This window comes from Calypte anna, chromosome 1, assembly GCF_003957555.1.
Source record: "Calypte anna isolate BGI_N300 chromosome 1, bCalAnn1_v1.p, whole genome shotgun sequence".
Taxonomy (NCBI): Eukaryota; Metazoa; Chordata; class Aves; order Apodiformes; family Trochilidae; genus Calypte; species Calypte anna.
In genome coordinates, this window is record NC_044244.1 from 53,369,181 (window position 1) to 53,392,082 (window position 22,902).

The window sequence follows — 22,902 nt, forward strand, 5'->3', positions numbered from 1 at the left end:
TCCCAGGCCTTTTCACAGAACATTATGGCTGCTAAGTGTGAATAAACAGCTGCAGTACATACTGTCTGGTCTGTAAGCATTTCTAGAGCCCAAACAATATATGACTATAAATAAAACAACTGTAATGATATAATAAAAGAAAAAAAAGAAAAAAAAAGAAAAAAAAAAAGAAAAAAAGGTAAGACAAAAAAAAGTCATCAGGAGCATGAATGATAATCTAACTTCAAAATCAATTACCATTGGTAACAAAATGCAGAGAGAAGACTGAATTACTTTAATAAGATTACTTGCTTATTGTCATTTGTTTCTGTGGGTGATTATAGTGCTTCTTCACCGTCACTCCCAGCTGGGGACTTCTAACCCAGTCACTGTCAGACCCAGTTGGACTGTGAATCGTGGGATCCAGCATCCCTCTGTGAGCACCTGCTTCTTGGTCCCTGCTACTCTCCTGCTCTTGTGCTCTTGCTGTCACTGCAACATTATTTTTCCTTGCCCTGTGGCCTCATATCTATAGTGGAAATGTCAGCAATGTAAGGACATGGAAGGATGAGGAAAGCTGGTGTCTTTGTGGAGGTGGAAGGGCAATAGAGAAAATAATTGTAAAGTAATTCTTGTAAGACAAAGGCAGAGACTTGATGGACTCTTTAAAAATTCAGTTTTACCCAGCAGGGAGGGGAGAGTGTACTCATTAATGAAGGACATGGACTACAGTACAAGTTCTTCTCTGTCTTCCTGGTACCTCTTAATCCAGCTAATGGCCAGGGCACGTGCCCTTCCCACTCAGCCCTCAAGCCCACCATGTCGCTGTGGCTCTTGAGTCCCAAAGCTGGATCACAGCTACATTCAGCAGTCATGTTCTTGGGTCGAGAATCTGCAGAGAGGTAGGCATGTGCTCAGGAGGACCAAGGCCCATATAGTTAAGAGGTACAGATGGTGAAATGGAGAGACTGCTGAGAGCAGCAGTGATGTCTCTGCAGAGACTGCATTAAATCACTCCAGGGATGAGCACACCAGCTCTGTAAGTGAAGGAGAGAGTGGTTATTTTCTCATGCTGGAGGCAGCACGGGGAGAGTAGCTGCTTGTGAGGGTATCTGGACATATAAGTTGGTATTCAGATAGACAGAAATATAGACATATACAGAAGTATAGACATAGTTCTGTTCCTAACAGATAAGTGTGTAGCCCCTGGTGTCTGAAGGACACTAAAGGCTCTCCCACAACTTACTGTGGATCTCATCAGGGCTCTCAACCCACAACTCACTTGATTAGCTGCACCTGCACAACAGAAAAATAGCACCTTCCCCGTTATTCTTGGAGAAAGTGAAAAAAGGCACCAGGACATAGCTAATAAATAAAACAAATTTAATCATAAACCATATACATATTTACAGATAGGAAGGTGGGCATGGTCTGAAAGGTGATACCCTGGCAACAGGAATAAAAGAACAGTATATTTTACCAGTCAAGATACAGAACCAATGAAAGGTGGAGCTGACAAGTGAATATGGGATTTTGCGTTCCAGGCGCTAATTTTTATTCTTATTTTCCTGTCAAATTATAGCATGAACTGGCTCACAGCTCTTTCCAGGAAACAGCGAGACAGAAAAGGGTGAGGGAGGGATAAAATAGCTGAAGGTTATTCAGCTATATACAAAGGTATCTCAGGTATGTATAATATATATACTCCATTGTTGTGTACAGTCTTCTGATCATGCTTTGCTCACAGTTATGTGTGTACACATCTCATTCTATTCAGCAAAGAGTGGCAAGTTCTCATTTGGGCAAATATATTTGGCTTTGAGGGCACACAGGAGCACACTGAACAACAAAGCCAGACGCAGAACAGGAAGAACCTGAAGACAAAGAAGATTGGACTGGGGTGCGAGAGGGAAGAAATGAATAGACAGCCCTAGATTTATCTGGCCAGCCAGTTCATTCGTGTTTGAACAGCCAGCACAGAGATTCTGTTCTGAAAGACTTCTGCAGTGCAAGGGTTTCCATCAAGACAACCTTGGGAAAAGACAACAGGGAAAATCACAAACAAAATGCCTAGAGGCATACTAAGGGAAGAAATGTAGTGGTGCTGGCCCTGCAATTGTCCAGTTCTTCATCTTGCAGAAAGACCCAGTCCTGCCTCTGAAGTGGTCTAAGACAACATTTGAATCTGGTCAGTCTCAGCTGATAGATGGAGAGGAAGGAACCATTGCTTCAGTAGCCAACAAGGCGAGGGGTGTCATTTCTACTACAGTATTCATAGCTGGTGTGGCTGCTTTGAGAAACAATATCACACCATGCTTGCAAAGCAGTCAGATATGTAATGGCTTTTTGCAGAACAATTTCACTTTCAATCAATGTACATATTACATAGTTTTACAGATGAAAACCACCTTTCACTGTTAGAAAGTAAACACTGTTTTGATATCAAATTCACTTGCCATCTGATTTTGCGAAGAACCCACCCCCAGACAATTAAAAAAAACAACTGAAAAAGAACCCCCCCAAAAAAATCTGTAATACAGAACAACATTCATGTTGATGTCAAATGATAACCAAGATCTTCCTAATGCAGGTGCCCTTAGAAGCAAGTTAGAGCCATGCGTCTGTACATAGAGTCCACTCCCAAACTGGGAAACCTCAGTGAGACTGCTGCCCATTGAAATACAAGTCCCGTGGTTTGTTAAAGAAGTGCTCCACACATGCATGCACACATAAACACACACACAGATACACACACACCTACACGTAACCTCCTCTCTCAAGGGTTGCGTGCTGGGTAACAGTTAATGCCTTCTGTGCGTTTTTGTCCCACTTCCTTTGTAGAGATGAGGTTGAAATTCCTTTACTTCTCAGGTCTGTGTTCTTTAAACAGAAAGGAGGATGAAGAGGAACTACGTTACAAAGAAATGCACTCATATCTCAGGCATATGATTTTCCCCAGTCATTTACAAGGATGATGTTATTTACATTCGTGACTCGGCAGAATCTGCAGAAAAAACCTGATCCTTTCTCCATGTTGGGTTTTCTCAATGAATCCCAGAGCCCATCCTGTGCTTCCACAGACCATTTTTTTCTTTAAGGCACTGCATGTAGATGATGACTTCAGACAGAAGTGCAAGCTCCCTTCACTGAATCGTGCATTTCTCCCTCTCCCTTGACTGACCTTCCCTGAGAACTTTGGATTTGATGTACTTCAGGTCACTGTTAACGCTTGGCCGGCGAGCAAAGGGCGAGATCATCCCATAGGCGTCCATGTCCTTGACTCGGCGCATCCGGAAGGGTTTCTGTTGGAAGGTGTCACCGTACTGGATGGAGATTTTCCTGTGGAGGGCAGGACTCATCTCGTGAGGTAGTTTGGCCATGCTAAAGAGGACATAGAACATCTCATCCACATTGGTGTTCTTCTTGGCTGAGACTTCAAAGTAAGCACAGTTCTCATCACTGGAGACGAGTTTCTCGCCTTCATCTGAGCGTACCTTCCGGAAGATTTCACTGTGGTCGTTTTTGTTGCCACAGATCACCATGGGGAGGTCAGCTGATTCCTTGGTCTTGTTCTTCAGGCAGGATTTGACTTCAAGGATCTGTTTCTGAAGCCTTTTGACCTCATCAAAGGATTCTCTGTTGTCCAAGCTGAATACGAGGATGAAAACATCTCCTGCAATTAAAAAATGAGATGTAATTGTATGTAATTGTAATGTAATGTAATTGTAAAGGCTCGTTGGTTGCAACCTGTGTCAGAGGAGTTAATTTTCATAAAGTAACAGGTTTATTTGCCATCTCTTCCACATATTCTTTTTCTGTCCTTTTGAATCTGTTAATTAAGCTGTACTTCAGTTCCAGTTATTCTGATTTAACCCCCCACTCCTTTCTATAGTGAGACGGAAAAGTCATTTGGCTATAGTATGACTTCAGTCATGTCCAATTGTGTGTTCCTAGGTTGCACTGGACTTGCAAATTATTGCCCATTTGTACTGTCTTTTGTAAACATGTTTCTATCTCAGCTCTGCTGCATTGTTAATCTTTTTTTTTCCCTTTGTTTTTTATCTCTGCATAAAACAGGGTCTTTTCTGACACCAGGAAGAATGGAGAGGTAGTAGCCACTCAGGCTTGGCCTTTTGATTATACAATAGAAGCAACAGATGAACTGAAGGTTTACAGGGAGTCAGTCCTGAATGCCTAAGTCAGGATTCCCAACATGCAGTGCTCTGCTACCATTTCATTCGCTCAGAAGAAGCAGACCATGGAAAAAAAAAAAAGAAATATATAAATGACACAGATCCCCTGGCATTTCCCTTTGACATTTTCTGACTTACAATTCCTTTCACAAATATAAAATAAAGCAAATTGTTGCCTATTGAATGACGTTCATGTAGAACATGCTAGGAGAGCTTTCAGGGACAAAAGCTTACACCTGCATCCCAGAAATTGCCCATGAGACCCCAGTGAACACTGACATTAGCCTGGTCAGATTTGAACATCATGTTTCACTGGCTAGCAAGAAGGGTAGAAAGCAAATCCAGAAAGCAGGTTGTTGTGATCTGTGTCTGAATATGTCTGCTCTGTCACTTTCACAGAGAATACATCTTAGTTCACAACAGGTACTGCTTGACAATGACAACGTACAAAAGGCATCCAACATTTTCCCTTCTTCCTCTTTAATTCCTTTGATTAGCCATAGATTAAGGAGACAGGGTAAAAGTAGAGCTGTCCTTTTAGTGAAAAAAAAAGAATCAAAGGAATCAGGCTGGAAATTTTAGGAAGAAAGAAATCTTTGAAATTTCCTTGATCTGAACTCCCTTCCTGTGCATTTTACATTTGCTTTTCAGTGCTTGTGCCTTATAATGACATGCTTATTTTGTCCCTTGCTGCTCTTTATACCCACAAGATTTTATTCAGTCATTCATCTGTGACTGCAATAAGAACTATGGAGCAGGAGGGGAAGGTAGGAGGAGGGAAATAAACCAGGGGGAAATCTCAGTTTCAGACCTTCACCCAGCAGCCTTCTCTGTGGCTAATGCACTCCCTGTAGTGCCTGGAGCACCCCAGCCAGGAAATTTCTCTCTAGAAAAGTGCAACCTTGCAGCAAAATCAAGCAGTCCCTTTAACTTCCTCCCAGGAAACAGTCACCTCCAGGCTACATTTTCCAAGCTAATGTTTATCATTATGATAATTCACCCACCACTGCCCATCTGCAGACTTCCCCCCTCTTCTCACCTGTCAGGATGGAAAGCCTCCTCATGGCAGGGAAAGGATGATTCCCAGAGGTGTCCAGGATGTCCAGCTGATACATGTCTCCTCGGATGTTGTAGACTTTGCGATGGAAATCCTCAATGGTGGGAGTGTACTGATCATCAAATCGGCCATTGAGAAACCGTGAGACAATGGAGCTTTTCCCCACCCTGGAGGCTCCCAGCACTACCATGCGGTAAGAGTTCTTGGCTGGCACATTCAGGTTGCATTTTCCACCAGACATAGTCTTCATCATTGCTTGTTCCTGAAAGAGGAAATGCAGAATTGGACAAAGGGCCAGAAACTAGTTGGAGGATGGAGTAGGGCAGCTCCTAACCACAAGCTTGCCAAAAGGTGCTTTGGAACACAGCCCTCATTTGTAGATCAATGGCTCGTACAGAAATCTTAATGCTTCATTTTTTCACTCTCATTTCCAGGGAGTGGAGTTCTTTGGTTGTGGGGGGGTTTTTTTTTGGTTTTTTTTTTCCCTTTTCTTTTCTTTTAAAGTAATATAAAATGAAGGCATTTAGACTGAAAATAGCATGGCTTTGAATTGTAATTTACTGTTTCATTTAATCATTAAGGGCTAATTTTATCCACTATGCTTTCACTTACACACCAGGTCCCTTTCTACCATCTGCGTCACTTAGACATGATCAGATTTTTCAGTAGAGCTTGGTTCTCATTTAGATACATAAACACAGAGGTCATATTTCCCAATATGCTGCATCCACTGCAGCTGCCATTAGGACCTAGAGGCCTTCATTTAGTTGCCTAAATAGGAGCTGCAGACAATACTCATTTTGAGATCAACCAGAAGTCAGACAGAAACAAGACTCATGCCCAACATCAATGGAAGCTGGACATCTCAGTAACTTTAAATAGCTGATCTCATACAGCCTTTTTTTTTTGCTGATGCAGGGAGTTTGAACCACAAAATAGCATCGACAGGTGATAAATTCTAAGGTCTGTGCTTTCAATTACCATTTAGAAAGAAAATTTTAATCTTGCTGTTGGGACTGGTATGAAGAAACCATCAGCATTGCAGCAGGATGGCTGGCTATGGATGGAGCTACAGAAACATAGATTTAATAGGAGTTTCAGCTTTCATAGGTACACAGGTCTTCTGGGTGTCACTGTCTATGTGGGTGGTAAGTACAAGAAGGAGAAAAGAGGGACAGCCATCTTAAATAGCTATTAGAAAATATTTCCAATGCCTGGCAACTAAAATGAGTCTCGAGACTTTGGAAGTCACATTTTGGCATAGCACTCAGATGCAGAGAACTTCGATAGGAAGAAAAAAAAAAGTGTTGCTCAGACATTTTTCTTGTACCAGTTCAAATGAATTGTGTGCTGAGAGGAAAAATATAACCTCTGTGTGGGGAAAGCTAAGTGCTGGAGCAAAGAAGGCACATTTTTGACAGAGTTTATTGTGGTTACTAGGATCTTATTAAAAAATAATCAAGTTCCTGCTGTGCCATTTATTTAGCTTAGGTATTGTTTATTTAATGTTATGATGTGAGTACTTTATGTACACTGAAATATCATTTATGGGTCCAGATCTGGATTCCTATCTTTCCCTCAAGCGGATTTTATCTTCCAAGCTTTTATGTAGCTGACACTTATCTCAGTCAAAAGCTTAAAATCCTTTACTTTGTTTAACATGTGCTAAGCACCAAAGCAGCAGTGAAGATACGGTCACTGCTAAAAAAAGAAGTCTCTGGAATTCTGATCTAGCATCATTACAAGAGCTGTGCTACAGCCCAAGGCAACAGCAAAACACTACTATTTATTATTATTACTGCTATAATTTGCTGCACGCCAGCAGCACGTTCAGCCCTATCTAAAGCACAGAAGAAAATGCAATTCTTTCCTCAGAGTAGCTTGCACTCTGAATTATATTTAGTGGGAAGGACAGAGCCAGACATTAGAGCCAGATATTAGAGCCAGACAGTAATGTCAGAATATAACTTTGGATGGATATGCACATGCAGAGTTATGGCACTGTTGAGATTGCTGTGGTGGGAATGACAGCAAGGAGGACACCGGATATTTGAACTGGACTCTGTGTTTTATATAGAACAGAACCTATCTCCAACAGTGCAGAAACACTGTGTTCAGTCTCTGAGACAGCACTGCCATGCACACAATCTTTACCCTTACCTATAGTCAGTCCAATGTTGTCTTACATCCATGAGCAGACAAATGATAGCAAAGCTGTTCTTGGATGCTTCCTTTCACCCTCTCAGGATTTTTTTAAATTTTTTTTTTATTTTTTTTTTTTTTTTTTTAGCTGGCAGAGAAAAGCAGGGAGATAGTTTTTTAAAGAAAATCTACAGACTTCTCTACAGCCCAGGACTGGTATTTAATTTGGTACAACAGCACCTGAGACTCAGTGCAGTTACACTTTTTGAGTAAATTCCTTATATGTCATGTATATGACATCCACGCTGGGAGACCTGATCCTGGCCAGCAGCTTTACAAGCCAAAATCCCACAAATTTACTGCTGACTGGCAGATAACCACCAAGCTACTGGTGATTAGAGAAACTCCCATCACACAGCAAAGGAGGTAGACTGTGTCACTGAGGCCGCTTGTAGGGTTAATTTTGCACCTTGAGTACAAGAGGCACTTCTGTCTTCCACTTCAAAATCCTACTGCTTTGGAGGTTAATGCTGCTGTACACTGAACACTGAGCCTGGAGAAGGAACTGTCACCACAGCTACACACAGATGGGGGAGAGTAAGGCACAAGGAATCTGAGTGACCACCCAAGGTCCAACAAGTGAATAACGTGAACAGACTCTGGGACTCCTACATTTCTCTTTCTCCTTCCCACCTTTCCTGCCCCTTGTGTCTCTGTTCATTGAGCCACACTGCCTCCCATCCCCATCAGAACCAAAATCCTATTTCAAGACTCTTTTCCCCAGAGATGTAGATGCGCTGAAGGGGAAGAAGGGGTGTGAGGACATGCAGATTTTAATGTATACACAGTCCTTTTATGCTGTCCTTGTTCCACCTGTCAAGGTGTTCAGGCAAGACAATTCTTTTGCTTTTCCTACTGCAATTCATTTCACATGGAGTCAAAAGATGCTTTTCAGCACTTTGATTCATGGAGTTGCTACTCATATCATCACCTCTGCTGCAAATCTGACTCAGACCATGCTGCTGAACTGGGAGTTTGTATTTGGGATTTGTCCTCTCTCTTCTTATCCCCTCCTCCAGTTTTTGTTCAGTTCTATATAATCTGCCTTCTTTCCTCCTCAGAAAAGGAATGAAACTTCAGCTTTCACACCAGGGGTGGGGGGGAAGCACAGGGACTTGTACAGTGAAAAAGATTAAAGGCAGAAGAAAGGAAACAGAAAGAGACCACATGTTCATGTACTAAATAAAGCAAAATCAATCAGAAGAGAATGAGGAGACAAGCAACCCCCAGCTGGCTTTAATCTACACATCTTCCCCTTCCAGTTTATTAAATGCTTAAGCATAGATTAATTCTCACTGGTACCTTCTGTTTTAGGCACTGGCTTAATGCTAGAAACTTTACAGTATTTTATACTGGATTTTTATGCTGGTAAAGTGCAGAGATTTCAATATGTCATAGAAATGCAGGCAATGAGCATTGTTTCCATGCAATAAAGGGGAAAGGCTCACACACCCAGCAAGAGCTGAAGCAGCTGTCAAAACTCAAAATTAAACCCCATTTCTTTGACTCCCTGTGTTGTCTTCTACCTGCTAACCACCACTGCTTGGTTCATAGGCAGACACTGGAGTGAGTGACAATGCACCTGCTTTTGCATGCACTGAAGAGCCCTTGCTGAATTCCAGTGAGGTGCTGACAAATTTGATCCTGAGCATCTGGAGGGAGATAACTAAGGAAGACATTCTTCATTCAATCTGCTTGGAGCTTTTACACCTTATGTTTCCAGCTGCCCATCAGGGGGTACGCTCCCTACTACTCCCAGTCCATTAATAAGCTTCTGAACTCTCTCTCTTGCACTCCACAGTCTTCAGCTACTGTTTGTTTCTGTTTGCCATACCGATGTAATTCACTGCACCCAGCTAAAAAAGACATAGGCAGATGCAAACCACACCATCCATGCATAACTGAACTGTCACTTGTTAATCATTACTAATAATTTTCCATAATTTTCATGCACACCACAATCACTCCCATGGAATGTTTGCTTCCCACTTGCATCCCAAGCTCAGTGCTGCTTTCTTACCTCTCTTTCCTTGTAGGAGCAGTTCTGGGTCTTGGTGCAGTCTGATGAAACTGATAATTTTAATCAGAGAGGGCAGCTGCTGTAAAAGGCTGTTGCTTGGTGGATCCCACGTTGCTTGCACTGGGCTCTGTTCTTCAGCAGTATTTCCTGGGATCTTAGCAGGATGGGAAAGGACCGCAAAGCTCCAGAGGGTGTTCCCCCATGGGTGGTAAGTACCGAATCAGACGACTGACAGAGTCTGAAGAGAGGTCTCAGAGGCTGTGATAGCTTTTCCCTTTGGTGAGCTGACCCCTTCTCCTCGCAGCCCCTGTTCGATAGCAGGAGAGGCAGAGTCTCTCCCACTCACTTTTCTTGTGAGTTGTGCTTCGTAGGATTTGCTTGCTGCAGGGAGAAGGTCCCCGGGGTGCTGCCTAGCTGTGCGAGGTCATGGGTGCATCCGGCTGACCCACTCTGCCCCTAAGCCGCCTCAGACCCTATCAGGAAAAATTAGGAGGGGCATGGAAGTTGCCTATGGTGAACCTATGCTTCCCCAGGTCTTGCCTGGCACGACCCCTGCCACAAGCTTCTTTTCCTCTGGTCTATGATTTGCTGTAAAATATTCTCTTTCTAGGACAGAAGGAGCTTTTCTTTACATTTGCCAATTAAGTCTTTCTTCTTCCCTCCCTGCCTTTCTTCCTCTCCCTCTCCCAACTACTGGCAAATTGCAGATTTTCCTTCTGTAGGACTCACAGATAATTGGCTCAACTCCTCCCTTGAAGTCAGTGTCAGACACAGGGGAAGGAGGGGTGCTGAGGGGGGTGGGATTTTGTGCCTATTGAAAAAAAATCTTTTCTTCTCTCCTCTAAACAGAAAGTTCATATGCATTGCAGACTGCATATTCCCTGTATTTCCACCAGAGACCTGTATGTATGCATGTGAGGGGAACAAGTTAGCGTATGTGTATGAGAGACACAGAGACTTCACTACTTTGCAAGCTGTAAATTCACAAGCTGTTTCTAAAGGCTCTATACTTCCGTGCTGCTAGACAGAAGCAGACTGACTCATTTCCCAAGGAGGGCTTTTCTGTCTATAATTCCTGTAATTCTTTTGCCGTATGGAATACTTCATTCCATTCCCCCAGCCCCAAAGACATTACAGTAAGATAGCTGGTTGGTTTGACTAAGAAATTAGAATAGTGTGTAACTGCTGTTATTTCATTTATATTAAAATAAATTAAAAAACAAACTAGAGCTGGGCAATAAAACTTTAAAAAAAAAAGGTCAAATGAACTAAAAGTATGGCGGATCAAGGGTCAGAAAAAGAAGTGAAACAAAGAAAAAATAGAATGAATTCAGGGCGTTTGTTCAACCCCAAGTGAAAAACCATGTTTACAATTAATTGTTTGAGTCCAATTTTTTCTCCTTTTTGAGCAGAAACAGTAGTTTAGCTCTTCAAATCTAGTTTAAAAGATGTCAAAAAGATTTACTTGGAATATTCAGAATGAAGTTTTTCAGCATTTCTCACTTAAAACTCCTAATTTGCAGGGCTGGAAGGTGGATGAAGGAAGGGGGAGGGAAAACAATGAGATTTTCAAGGTATTTTGACAATATGGCAATGGAAGGGAGGCACGATCCCCCAAATCTGAATATAATTTCAGGACTTCCTCAGTTCTTTTTTAATTCAAGCGAATTTACTGTTGCTTGAACACAAAGAGTCCTGCAACTACCTTTCCTGTTGCCTTGCCTGCAGCTACCTGCCCCCCCCAACAACTCCTTCAGTGCTTGAGGAACTGCTGAGATGCTTTGCTTTCTCTCCTCCTTCTCCTCAGAACACAAGGAGGTTTCTGTTGTCACCCTCCAAAAGGATGCTTCCCTCCTTTGCCCATTCTCCCAGCACTGCACAGGAGCCACCAGCAGCCACTGAGGAGGGTGCCATGGGTGTTGCAGGCACATGGTCTGGCATCTTCCTCTGTGCTGACAGGCTTGGAAAGCCCCAATGTGGGCTATGATGTGGGTCCTGCTGCAGCCACCTGTGAGAGGCAGCAACTCCCAGGAAGGTCAGGCCCGAGCAGGAGGTGGGTTTGGGGCCCCCAGCCTGACACAAAGGCAAATCACCGCTGATCAAATCTGGGAAGCATCAGGTCCTCCTAATGCAGACAACTTTAGATTAGGGAAGGAATAGCATAGCTTGGCACAGCAGCACTGGAACACCACTGGCTTCTTCTGAGGAAGAAGAGTTTAGAAAGCAAGGGAGTCCAGTCTAAGCCTCAGGACTTGGCAGGAGGGTCTGCAGGACTCTTCTTCAACAGCTGAAATTTCTTCTTCAACAGTGAAATGGTAATGGGTCATGACATGAACTCAGCTCTTTTAGACCACAGCACCAGGACTCCTTCGTCAACTCCTCAGCATTTTCTCTCTGGCGAAAAGTAGAGGCGTATTTTATGGCTCAGACTAATTTTTTAAAGTAAGATATGATGCTTTCCATTCCAAAGCCATTGTTTCAGATCAAACCTGGACCGAAACCTGCCATTTTTGATGTCTAGTCAACAGTTTGTGTAGCTTAGATCCAAACAGATGGAGCTGCATCCTGGTATCATTGCCATGGGAGGAATTGCTGCAAAAATCAGCACAGAAGTCAAGTGCTCTGGTGTTACAGAGAATATACTCCTCTTTCATCCCTATGGTTCACACGTTGAGTGTTCAAGATCTCTGCCAAAAAAGAAAGAAGTGTAGTCATCGTAGAGACCATCTCATCAGCCTGGAATCTCAGCCTACTCAAGCTCTTTTGTAAACTAAATACAAAACTCTTGCCTAGCTGGCTTCTCCAAGTCTGAACTCCCACTCAGCTGTCTTCTCCAGCATTTAAACTAGCCAGTCTAGTTTCTCAAATTATATCAAAATAAAATAACAACCTACTTGACTAGGTACCTTGGCTTTATTTGATCTCTAAGCAAATAGCGGATAAAATAATAAATTACTTTTGAAGTAAGACTTTGAAAGATAATTGCTAACTATGACCCTTCATAATCTTCAGAGATGATGCTGTGGCTGTTGGGGTTGTTTCTTTTTTTGCTTCATATTTTCTGATGTGCTCCCAGGTCAAGAGTTGACAAAACCCCTGTAATTTCATGCCTTCCCTTAGGGCTTAGGACACCAGAGCTCAAAATTCTCTGTTTTTTTCAACTATGTCCTGAAAGGCTCTGGTGGAGAAGTCAAGTTTCTTCTGTATGTTTGCCCCCATCTGAGAAGTGGGGATGGCAGCACCTCCTTGATTTGGAGGTTATTAGGGAAAAAGTGGATCAGAGAGACAGAGCCACTGCCAAAACAATAGAAAAATTCCTTGTCTCAGCAGTTTCCTCTGTTTATTCAGAGACCATCATCCTTAGATATTTACCAACTTAAAAGCTAGGCTTAGAATGAATTACTCTCTGGGGGCATTTTTCCCTCCTACTTCTCCAGTCTATAAAGAAAGCATAAATGTGTTTTTTATCCGGCCAAGGCTGCCTCATAAGGATGACAGGCTGTGGCTGCAGAGAACCACTCACTACCTCTACCAAAGGTTGTGCCTGCCTTGCTGGGTGGCACTGGCCATGGCTTGTGGTGCAGTCCTCGAATCTGGGTGTCCAGTGTGAGGGACAAGAGAAACAGAACAACTGGCAGGTGACTTATATCAGCTGAACAATATGGTTTATATAGGACTAAGTGAAAGCAAAATGGCCTTATGGGCAGACACACAATACAGCTGCTGTCTCTGAGGCTGGCATGTGGGCCTTGCGGAGGTGTAGCTGCAGATGGTGTAGCAATGGCTGGTGGACAAGACAATTTTGTTGATTTTGGCTCTGCCTAGACCACAGGTGAGCAGAAAGGGAGGGTCTTGAGAGGGCAAGTCAGGGGAAGGGGAAGAAAAGTGTTGCGGGGAAAGGATGGGTTGAAAGATATACGGAGGAACAGGGAAAAATACTGCTGTTTTGTGTTGCCCTAACCACCTGGCTCCAAGAAGTGGTGAAGAGCTAAAGTAACTTGCTGTATGGTGGGACACATGAATGGGCAACTGCTCCTCAGACCATCAGAGAGGCTTCACCTCTCCAAAGAAAGGCACAGCTCCCACTGACCACCCTGGCACCAGGGTCTTGGGCAGTGTGGGACTGTGAGGCAGAGTTGTTTCTGTCATGAGTAATTTTTGCTTTCTACAGCTCCCAGATACTGGCTGCAGCTGGAGATAGAGACAGCTGTGATGGGCTGATGCACCAGGACCCATCTGTTTTTCTCCACCTTAAGACAAATGACAGAAGTGACAATCACATGCCTTTCAGCTCTGGTCAGAATTGATTAAAGACAAAAGATGTTCCAAGGCTTTTGTCTCCTCTTCAAAAGCAAATGCAGCAGATATTAAATATTTAAACCAGCTTTTCTCTCTCTTTTCCCGTTCATTTTTGCTTCCCTCATTATTCCGTAAAGCAGGCTCATTTTTCCACCCCCTCACCTTCCCTGCCTCCCTCCCACATTCGTTTCTCCTGCTTGGTGCCACTCCCTTCAAGCAATGCCAAAAAGTTAAGTGTTCAGGAGCCAGTAAACTGAAGCTACCAAGTCATATTATAAACAGCGTGTACACAGGCAACCACAAGTATTACTGCCCCTGTATTACCTGTACCCACCAGGGCTTTTAAACTTAGTGAAAGGCTCTGCAGGGGTGTTACAGAGGCTGGGAAAATAATTAATAATCATCAGTTACGAGTGAGAACAGTGATACTTGGGATGATAGAGTTGGAGAAGGCATACATTTGAGAAAATGGTGGTCTGACTGATATTCCTGGTCCTGTCAAAGAATCTGTGTGTTACTAATTTCTCAGTGGTCCAGGGTGTAAAATGGGTTAACAATCTTGACTGATACACATGTAAAATGGAAAAACACTGCTTTGCTGTGAAAAAAGTCCAAGTGACCTCTTATTTGCTACATTTAGTATGGATCGTTTTTAATTACATTTTAATGAAACACATTTGAGAAAAGACTGCATTTCTAGTCCCCTTCCTTTCCTCTTGTTACTGACACAGCATGTCCAGTTTTTCTCAGCAGACACTTATGCAACCCTTAATTTTCATTTCATTGTTCAAACTTCTTAAAACTAACCCCGTCTTTGAAAAATCTCTAAGAAGCAAAATTAAAGCTTAGAAAAAATCCCCTGTATTCAAAAAAGCTCAGGGTAGAACATGGGCGGAAAAAAAGCCCCAAAGTGTACAATAGATTTGTTTACCCTCAGGGAATATCAAGGAGGTTTGTCTCATGGACTCCCAGGCCTGGGTGGAGGGAGAGTGCCTCTCACCACATCTCTCCATGTAGGATGTGATCCTGCCAGAGTGGAAGGACAAGTCATGCACTCACCTGACAGTGAGTACAGAGAACTGTGCCAGACATTCAGAAAGGAGCCGGTGCCGGTGTACATCACCACTTTCAGTCTCTGTTCAGCATCCCATTTCTCCAGCTGCTCCAGGGCCCTATAGCCAGGCAGATGACTGCACACCTGGGAAGCAGGCAACATGCCTCCCTCCCACTGAATGGTGCTGGTAGAAAGGGGTTCATTCAAAAGGCCCCCAAAGTTCTTCCCCGGGTGATGCCATCCTGGCACTTCCAAAAGAGAGAGAGAGAGAGAGAGAGAGAGAGACAGAGAGACAGAGACAGAGACAGAGAGACAGAGAGACAGAGACAGAGAATTATGCCTTTCAGACTGTCTCTATAGATGTCCCCCCACTGCTGTTACTTGGTTCCCAAAGATATACCCTGCATCTCTGCTTTTGCCATCTGTTCTGACTCTCTTACCGGTGCTGATTGTTGCTGGAAGATTTTTACCTGCAATGGGATTATGAACAACAAAGGGGAAGAGAGGGAAAGAAGTCATTGGGAGAAGATGAAGAGGACACAGGAGAATCAAAAGCACAATGAAAGCTCATTAGATACAGCTGAAAACAAATACCAAACAAATGCCAGAGAAGCACAAGGAGATGCATAAAAAATGCATGAAATGGAGGCTGACAAGCCAGAGCTCTCTGCAGCACACATGATGCTGCATATGACGAGCTGTTCTATTTTGGTCTTCATTAAGATGTCCAGGTCTAGACACTATGTGTGGGATCAGCTGGGTCCATATCAACACTCCCATGCAGAAGCCCTTCTTGCCTTGCAAGCTGTCAAGTGCAAAAAAATTGCTTCTCTAAGGATCCTGTTTCTCCCATTTGTTCTTATTCCACCCACACCTTCCATTTACACCTGTGCCTAGAGGAATCAGGAGAAAGTCACCTGTAAAACCTGATGATCCTTACAGATACATCTTTCTAGCACACCTGTGCTAATGCTCTTGTCTTTTTATGCCTGAGAGACAGTCTGCTCTAAATCCTCTGCTGCTCCCTGAAGCCATGCAGGTGGACTGTGCAGCCTGGAGCTGGTCACTCAAATGATTCTCTTGGTTTTCTTCTTGGAGCCAGAGCCTGAGCACCGAAGCTGTCTCCTACTAAATGATCTTCTTATGTTGCCACCCTGAAGCTTCATGGTGGCTCTGACTCTACATCTGCAGGATTCTGCATGGCTTTTATTTGGCATTTGCTTTCACTGTGGTTACTTACAAAAAGAACAACAGCAACATGGTGGTGATCAATGGGGACACTGTGTCCCCATACTGGGTTGTTCCTGTGCATGCATCTATCTAAAGGACCACGCATGTGCTAGAACCTGAGCAATCTGAGCACTTCTTTTTTTTATTTTTCCTTTAATTAAGAAAATAAGGAACTTTTGGATGTTGAAAAATGCCTCATTCCTTTGGTTTGAGAGATAGTATACATCTTTATTTATAATCAAAGGAAGTCACTGAACAGGAATTATTCCAGAGGGAAGAGCTGGTGAGAATGACAGATTATTCTTTTATATTTCTTTTTATTCTTGTTCTGTTTTCCCCTCTTGGAGGACTACAGTCATGTACTCAGGATCCAAAGTGAAATTATAATAATATTAATGACAATTATTAAAGTTACACTCTTAGTGTAACTTTCTGGCTAATATCTCCACACATTCTTCAGACACCTAGGAAGCTAGGCTCAGTCCCTCCTGTTTTTCAGGAACATAAATATCTTAGCATTTTAGAAATGGAAAAACTGGACATGAATGCAGGTTTTAAGACATTAGGCCCAGGTCACTCAAGGTGAGCTTCGCCAGACATGAGGTCCCTCTTGCCACAATCCCAACTAACTGAGAACTGAGCAGCCATCACTAGTGAGCTGCTGAACACGAGTTAATCAGCATTGTTGAGAGACTGCATAGCTTTTGGCCAGTTTGGAGCATGAGAAAAACAGATTGTACCTGTCTCCAAAGGCCCACTGAAAATAATAGCCTGCAGACAGAAGGACTGGAAATAGAGTCCTCATCTTGTCATCCCCAGTCCCGGGCATCAGCTGTATGGCCAGGAGGTGACACAGCATACAGAGATTTGTGTATAACAAAAGCTCTCCATGGAGTACCAAAACCTCCCAGGGAAGTATAGATAATGGACATGTCGATAACCTCATATGTGCCCTTGAAAGCAACCAGAGCACAGAACTGCTTTGCCCCAGTTTTCAGAAGGCACTGTTGCCTGCTGCAGTCTCTCCACAAATACACATCAGGTCCTGAGAATCACGAAACAGACTTAAAATCTGCAAGATTAAAACAAACAAGAAGAAGAAAGAAGACCTGAGTGTGCTGCAGGGTCACGTTTTTCATGGCAGTGAAAATGACTGGAATCTTACTGTTTAACTAAAAAGTCTGAGCTCTGACTAAAGCTTTTGTAATTGCACATATTTACTGAGAGGGGTCAAATTTGAGTGGGTCCCTTTAGTTAATGTGACACTGTAAAATTTTCTTGAACCAGCATGGTTCCTCTGCCTTCAAATATGTCTGATGATCTAGAATGGGGAAAAAATGCAGCTATTTCAGTGACTGCTACAAGAAGTTCTTGTTTGTATGGAGCCAGCAGTGCTGCTGCCTGCCTCATCAGGGGCAAGATTTTAAGGCTGGGACAATCCTCCCTGACCCTATGCCCTGAAACCCTCCACAGCAGAAACTGTAGGGTAACACCAGCCTTTCCTTGCAACAAGCTTGTTTCTTCTCCACAGGCTGTGCTCTCCTGGCACCCCAGGTCTAGCCATGTAGAAAGCTATCGTTCTGACATGAAAACCTTCCAAAGTGGCCTTTACTCTGGTGTAAATGACTAAACAAGCTCCTGAGTCAAAGGAAATAAGACCTGAGGCATTTTCTATGTGCTTCTTCTGGCAGAAGGTTTGGAGGGTGTATACAGGAATATAAATTTACCCATTACTTTCTCTATGACTGTGTGCTCCCAGCTTCTCTGTGTCCAGAGGAGCTAATTCCTCTTCAAGTTATCTCACAACTGTCCAATTAGCAAGATAATTTTCCATCTTCGGTGCCGGATGAGACTAACAGATTATTAAAGGCTCATGTTGGCACTGACCTGCACTTTGCTTCAAAGCAGAGGGCAACTGCAGCTGTGAGATGAACAGAAGGGACAAATTTAACTACTAGCAAACTAAGCCATCAGGATTCTCATTTCTAATACTGTTGGAGTGTAGGGTCTGTGTTTTATGTGGCAGGTAGAACAAGGAGAGGCAAAAGGAAAGCTGTAAGAATTTGTTCACTGCTGGAAGTTATTGCTAATTAGGATAGGATACAAAAGCTCACAGCTGCTTCATCTGCCATCCTCTTCCATGCTGTCCAGCCCTAAGCCTCCTTCCATTTTTGCTCTGTCTCAGGGATTTGCCACTTTTACCATAGAGTTTAGTTCTATATCGTGCCTTTCATAAGGCATGGAGAAAGAGAAGAACATAAGGAGTTCAATGTTTTTCACTTTTGCACTTGAAGACACTTTATGTAAGACACTGGGAAACAGTGATTCCTCCTTCTCAGTGTCTTTGAAAGGCACTTTACACTATTTTAATGCTACAAAAGGAAACCAGGCACACAGATTCATGCTGCACTTGCGATTCTTTTGGTGAGTGATAGCACAGGCTCCGTGCTGCCAGTGAGGACTAGGAAACAAATTCAGCAGCAAAGGTAAAACACTTGGGATAACACAGCAACACTTGCTTTGGTGCAGTCCCTCTTTGGTGGCATGAGGGCCACAGGTTACACCACACACCTCCCAGAGTCCTTCAGTCTGCTCCACGGGTGGACCAAAGCTTTTGCTGGAAGTGCATTGTTCCGAGGTGGGCTCCCCCTCTTAAAGGCCCACGTCGTTCTTCAGATGGGGAGATGGATGGGAGGAATTAGGGACAGGAGTTGGCATAGCAACCTCAGGCTCTGTGCTTTCAGGCTTATGCAAGCAGGAGCAGGCTGGGAAGGTGGGAAAGGGCACTTCCCTGCTCTGGCACACACAATGCCTTCTCAACCAACGCTTCCATTCTCGGTAGTTAAGCAAAACTCGGCAATCTGCCAGAGCTTTTTGCTCTCTGTAAACACTCTCCCCCCCCTGCTATGCATTTCCTTCCAGGGGCTTCACAAGGTTTTGGGCAACAGCAATAGCTGCCAAATCACCCCAGCCATCACCCATTGGCGCATGTCCTAAGAAAGGTTACTGGCTCAGTGGTTTTGTCCACTACCAGCAGCCAACCAAGGGTGCTTCAGGTGCACCACTTAAAATAAGACTTAAGATCCTCTGAAGGTTGTGCTCTAACCCTTGGTGGATCTCGGCACACTCAGCCTTACAAAGTCCTGTGCTCCTGGCCTTCACCACAGAAAAGCAACCCTGCAGCTCCAAGGACAAGGTGAAGGGGTAGTATGGAAGCTTTTTGCTTTCCTTGCCAATAGGAAGCATGGAGGTTTAAGACACTAGGAATTTCCAAGTGAACAGCTAAGCAGCTCTTCTGTCTTCCCCCTACAGGCAGAGAGAAAAGGTGAAGAGAAGCCAGGGGCTTTGTTTGCAGATTGAGTCTCCAAGAGGGTTTTCCAGCATAGAGCAGTTCATGGGATTGATTTGAGATCTGCTTTCATCTTGCCTCATTGCATCCTCAGTTATGTGTTTTTTAGACACCACTAGCAACTGTATCATGCTAGATAAATTTTATTTGAAAATACTGAAAAGGGCAAATGGAGAGTAAATCTGATGTCCTCACTCTTTCTGAGCTAATGTAAAATCTTGCCAGCAGGAAGAGCTTTAAAGTGGACAGATAGGCAGCTTGGCAAGAGGTGCAAAAGGGCACTGTACTGAGCTGAGCATATGGCTGCTCAACAACCAGTGCAAATCTTTGTGATTTTACAGTAAATCTCCTAACAGCTGATGGGATTCAAGTCCTCCCAGATTTGGATCTCTGTGATGAGAGAAAAAATATCTCAGTTTTATTTTTATTTTAAATCAGAGAAGGCAACATAAATACAACAAACTAAAGTTTTCATGCATGCAGAGAAAATCCAGTAAGCATCATTTGGATTAACCCTTCAGATTCAAAAGTTTGGAAGTCTATTCCTATTTTCAGTCAGAAAATAAATATTAACTTGCAAGACAAGTCTTATGATTTGGGAAGAGGTGACTCACTCTTCAAAATGCTTGGTGAGGCAGTATTGACATTACTACAAACACCTTTGGTGTCCCATTAGCACCTAGTTGGAGGTGCTAGGACTTCCTACGTAGCTGCCATATAAGCAAAAAGCCTTGGCTGCCCAGATATTAACATTTTGGTATCCCCCAGTGCCTTAGTCTGCCAAACATGCCCGGTTATGTTTCTCAGGGAAGCTGGCCAAGCCTTTTCAAGCTTGGATCATCCGCAGGGATGAGGAGTGTTTTGGCTGGGCAAAGTTTGGCCGGTTCATTACCTGCTCTTTGGCTGGGTTGGTTTTTTTCTTTACAGGAATAATCTCTAGCCAAAGTGCAGTTTTCCAGCACTCCAGAGGCTGGGCTTCAAGATATTAATTATATGGGTTGCTGAAGCAAGGCTAACAAAGATATTAATTATATGGGTTGCTGAAGCAAGGCTAACATATACACTTTTTTTGGTGTACTTCCAGGCATTTCTTGTCCTCTGGACAGGAGGGAGTAAGCAAAGGTGACAGGAGGAGTTGGCAAGCTCATTCCAACTATTCTGAAGGTAGATGTACTTGTGGAAAGGGAACAAGTACACAAGTTGCCTTGAATGTCCTTTAACAACAACCTTTTCCAGTTGTCTGCCGCAGCTCCTCTTTCACAGCTGTCCCATGTGTGGCCCACAGGACTCATGAAAATGGATCTGAAAAAGGAAGGGAGGGAAAGATGGTCACACCTTGTGCCATCACTTCCAGAGGGGATGGACTCACAATGAAGAAGGTTATAATCTGTTTATCAGCACCTGGGTTAGACCCTTGCATTGGGCCTGAAAGCTCCTTTGAGGGTAGCTTTTGATCAGCCCCAGACTACAACACTAAGATGAAAATTGCAGGTAGAGATAAGAATTAAATTTCAGGTACTGTCACTTCCCCTCGGATTATTGCAGAAGGAAGCGAAAACTGCACCATGTTGGTCCCTACCCCACTGAGATCACACAAAGTCGTAAATAGCCAAGAAATATGTCACAGCACAGTTTTAAACTCTTGCTTAAGCTAAAGGTTTTGTATTGCCTAAGTGTCCCATAGCTGCAGTGCAAAGAGAATGTCACCTGGATCCGTGTGTAGTGATGGAGATGTCTCTCAGCTTTATTTAGACTGTCAGACCTTGCTACCACACACAGAGAGCATCCACCTTCCTCAGCCTCCTCTGTCTGTCCTGAGACACAGCCTGACACATCAGGCAGGAGCCATGTAGAGGGGGTATTGCCTCTTGAGACTATGACAGACACTGATGTAAAGCATAGCCCGATTTTACATTTACTTTTCTGGCTGGCATACATGGACCTCACAGCCAAGCGTGAGGTTCTGCTTCCTATTTCTCTCAAGTGTCTCTGTAGCCGCGGTTGCTTTGCATTTTTCCCCACTGTGACACAAGCACTGAGTCTAACCCAGTATAGAGACACAAGCAGAAAGCCAGATCCCAACAGTTCAAGCAAGTTGTGGGAGGGAGGGTGAGTGCCTGCCACAGGGCTTCATTGCTGCTGGAGGGAAGTGCCAGCTCTGAGAAAGAAGTTAGGAAGGGATAAATCTAAAAATGGGTCAAATGGATCTTGGAGAGTCTTTCTTGCTGGGGATGGCAGAGGTACAGTGGAGAGCTGCTCAATGATCTCCTCCCTGGCGGTTACCTCTCTCAGCCTCTTTGCACACTCAGGGATTTACAAGCACTCAATGCCAGCCATTTTCTTGAGTTTTGTATGACAATGAAATCCCCCCCTAAAATGAGAAGACAGCCAAATCCTTTCACATCTCTGCTTCTCTCTGTTGTCTGTCAGTGTCAGGAAGAGTAAAAGATGATCACAGGTAAGAGTGCCCAAGCACAGTGGAGTTGGATCTCAATTTGTGGTCAGTGCAGTGCTTGCACTCTGCAAAACCACCCTTCATGGACCTTCTTTGGCCAGCAGGATACCAGTGACCATGCACTTAACAGATTCCTGCTAATTCTACCCCAAGCATAGCACCATAGATAGCATTGGAGGCTTTTTCTTCAGTGGGACTTGAGAGTGAGGATGGGGCACATTACAAATACTTGACCTGCTTCATGTTCTTCTGCCACTTTCCTGAATCCAAACTTTTCCTCTCACTCTCCAGCTGACTCTGGATAGTCCTGTTCAAAGTTAGGCACCAGTTCACTTGCAATAAAGCTCTTCCCTTCTACCAACACTCATTGTGCCAAGTTGGGTACTGCAGACAACAAGCATCAGAAGGAAAACGACCTTGTTAACAGAAATGGATTTTTTTCTCTCCACACAGATGGGCAGTGAATATTTTTAAACACAGTCTCAACAAGATGTGTTAATGGTAACCCCATGATCCTTTCTTCTAAACAAGCTAAAGAACAGATGGGTATTATTGTGAAACTCCGTGGAGATGGACGTGAAGTGGACACACTTGGCCCTTCTCCAGTTCTCAGAGAAGACCCCAACAAAGCACTTAATTTCTGAAACCCAGCCTGCAGTCACGAGTAACTCTGAGGCATGTATGGCAATCCATGTTCAAAAGCATCAACCACATTTGCATCAGCAGCCTAAAGAGAGGATGCATAGGTAGAGAAGACAGTAAGATCAAGCTGTGAAAAATGCTGGCTTGTTGAATACAGAAAAAAATACAGACCCTACCTATGAGGGGGAAATACAAAGCAACAGTGGCTAAAGAGACATATGAGAGAAGTAGCTGGCAGCAAATTGATCTTGGGTACATAGACCATGTGTGTCAGCCAGGAAATTAAACTCAAGCAGCTTGGCCTGCACTGGTTTGTGTCACAGCCTTGAAAGGCAGTACCTACTATTTACGTGACTCTGGTAAAGTTTTCTTTTGGAATAATGAGCCCAAGTGTGGTCCTTGAAAGATCTTGGGTAATCGTG

The 22,902-nt window shown here is 43.6% G+C and overlaps 1 protein-coding gene and 1 long non-coding RNA gene across 2 annotated transcripts; one reads left to right on the forward strand and one right to left on the reverse strand.

The window, feature by feature from the left end:
• Positions 1 to 1,349: 1,349 nt before the first annotated feature.
• RASD2 (RASD family member 2) lies at positions 1,350 to 15,760 on the reverse strand. Its single transcript, XM_008505018.2, has 4 exons — positions 15,751 to 15,760; positions 9,452 to 10,122; positions 5,212 to 5,491; positions 1,350 to 3,652 (listed from the first exon to the last, which is right to left on the reverse strand). The coding sequence occupies exons 3-4, from the start codon at positions 5,480 to 5,482 to the stop codon at positions 3,123 to 3,125; spliced, it is 801 nt and encodes a 266-aa protein (XP_008503240.1). The 5' UTR covers positions 5,483 to 5,491; positions 9,452 to 10,122; positions 15,751 to 15,760; the 3' UTR covers positions 1,350 to 3,122.
• On the forward strand, positions 9,545 to 13,834 carry LOC115600454. Its single transcript, XR_003988982.1, has 2 exons — positions 9,545 to 9,659; positions 13,623 to 13,834. It is a non-coding gene; the product is annotated as an uncharacterized LOC115600454 (long non-coding RNA).
• Positions 15,761 to 22,902: the final 7,142 nt, after the last annotated feature.

Excerpts from the sequence above, each read along its gene's own strand:
- RASD2 (XM_008505018.2), bottom strand. The coding sequence starts at position 5,482 with ATGATGAAGACTATGTCTGGTGGAAAATGCAACCTGAATGTGCCAGCC. Across the intron at positions 3,653-5,211 it reads GAGGCTTTCCATCCTGACAG|GAGATGTTTTCATCCTCGTA; the intron begins GTGAGAAGAGGG and ends TTTTAATTGCAG.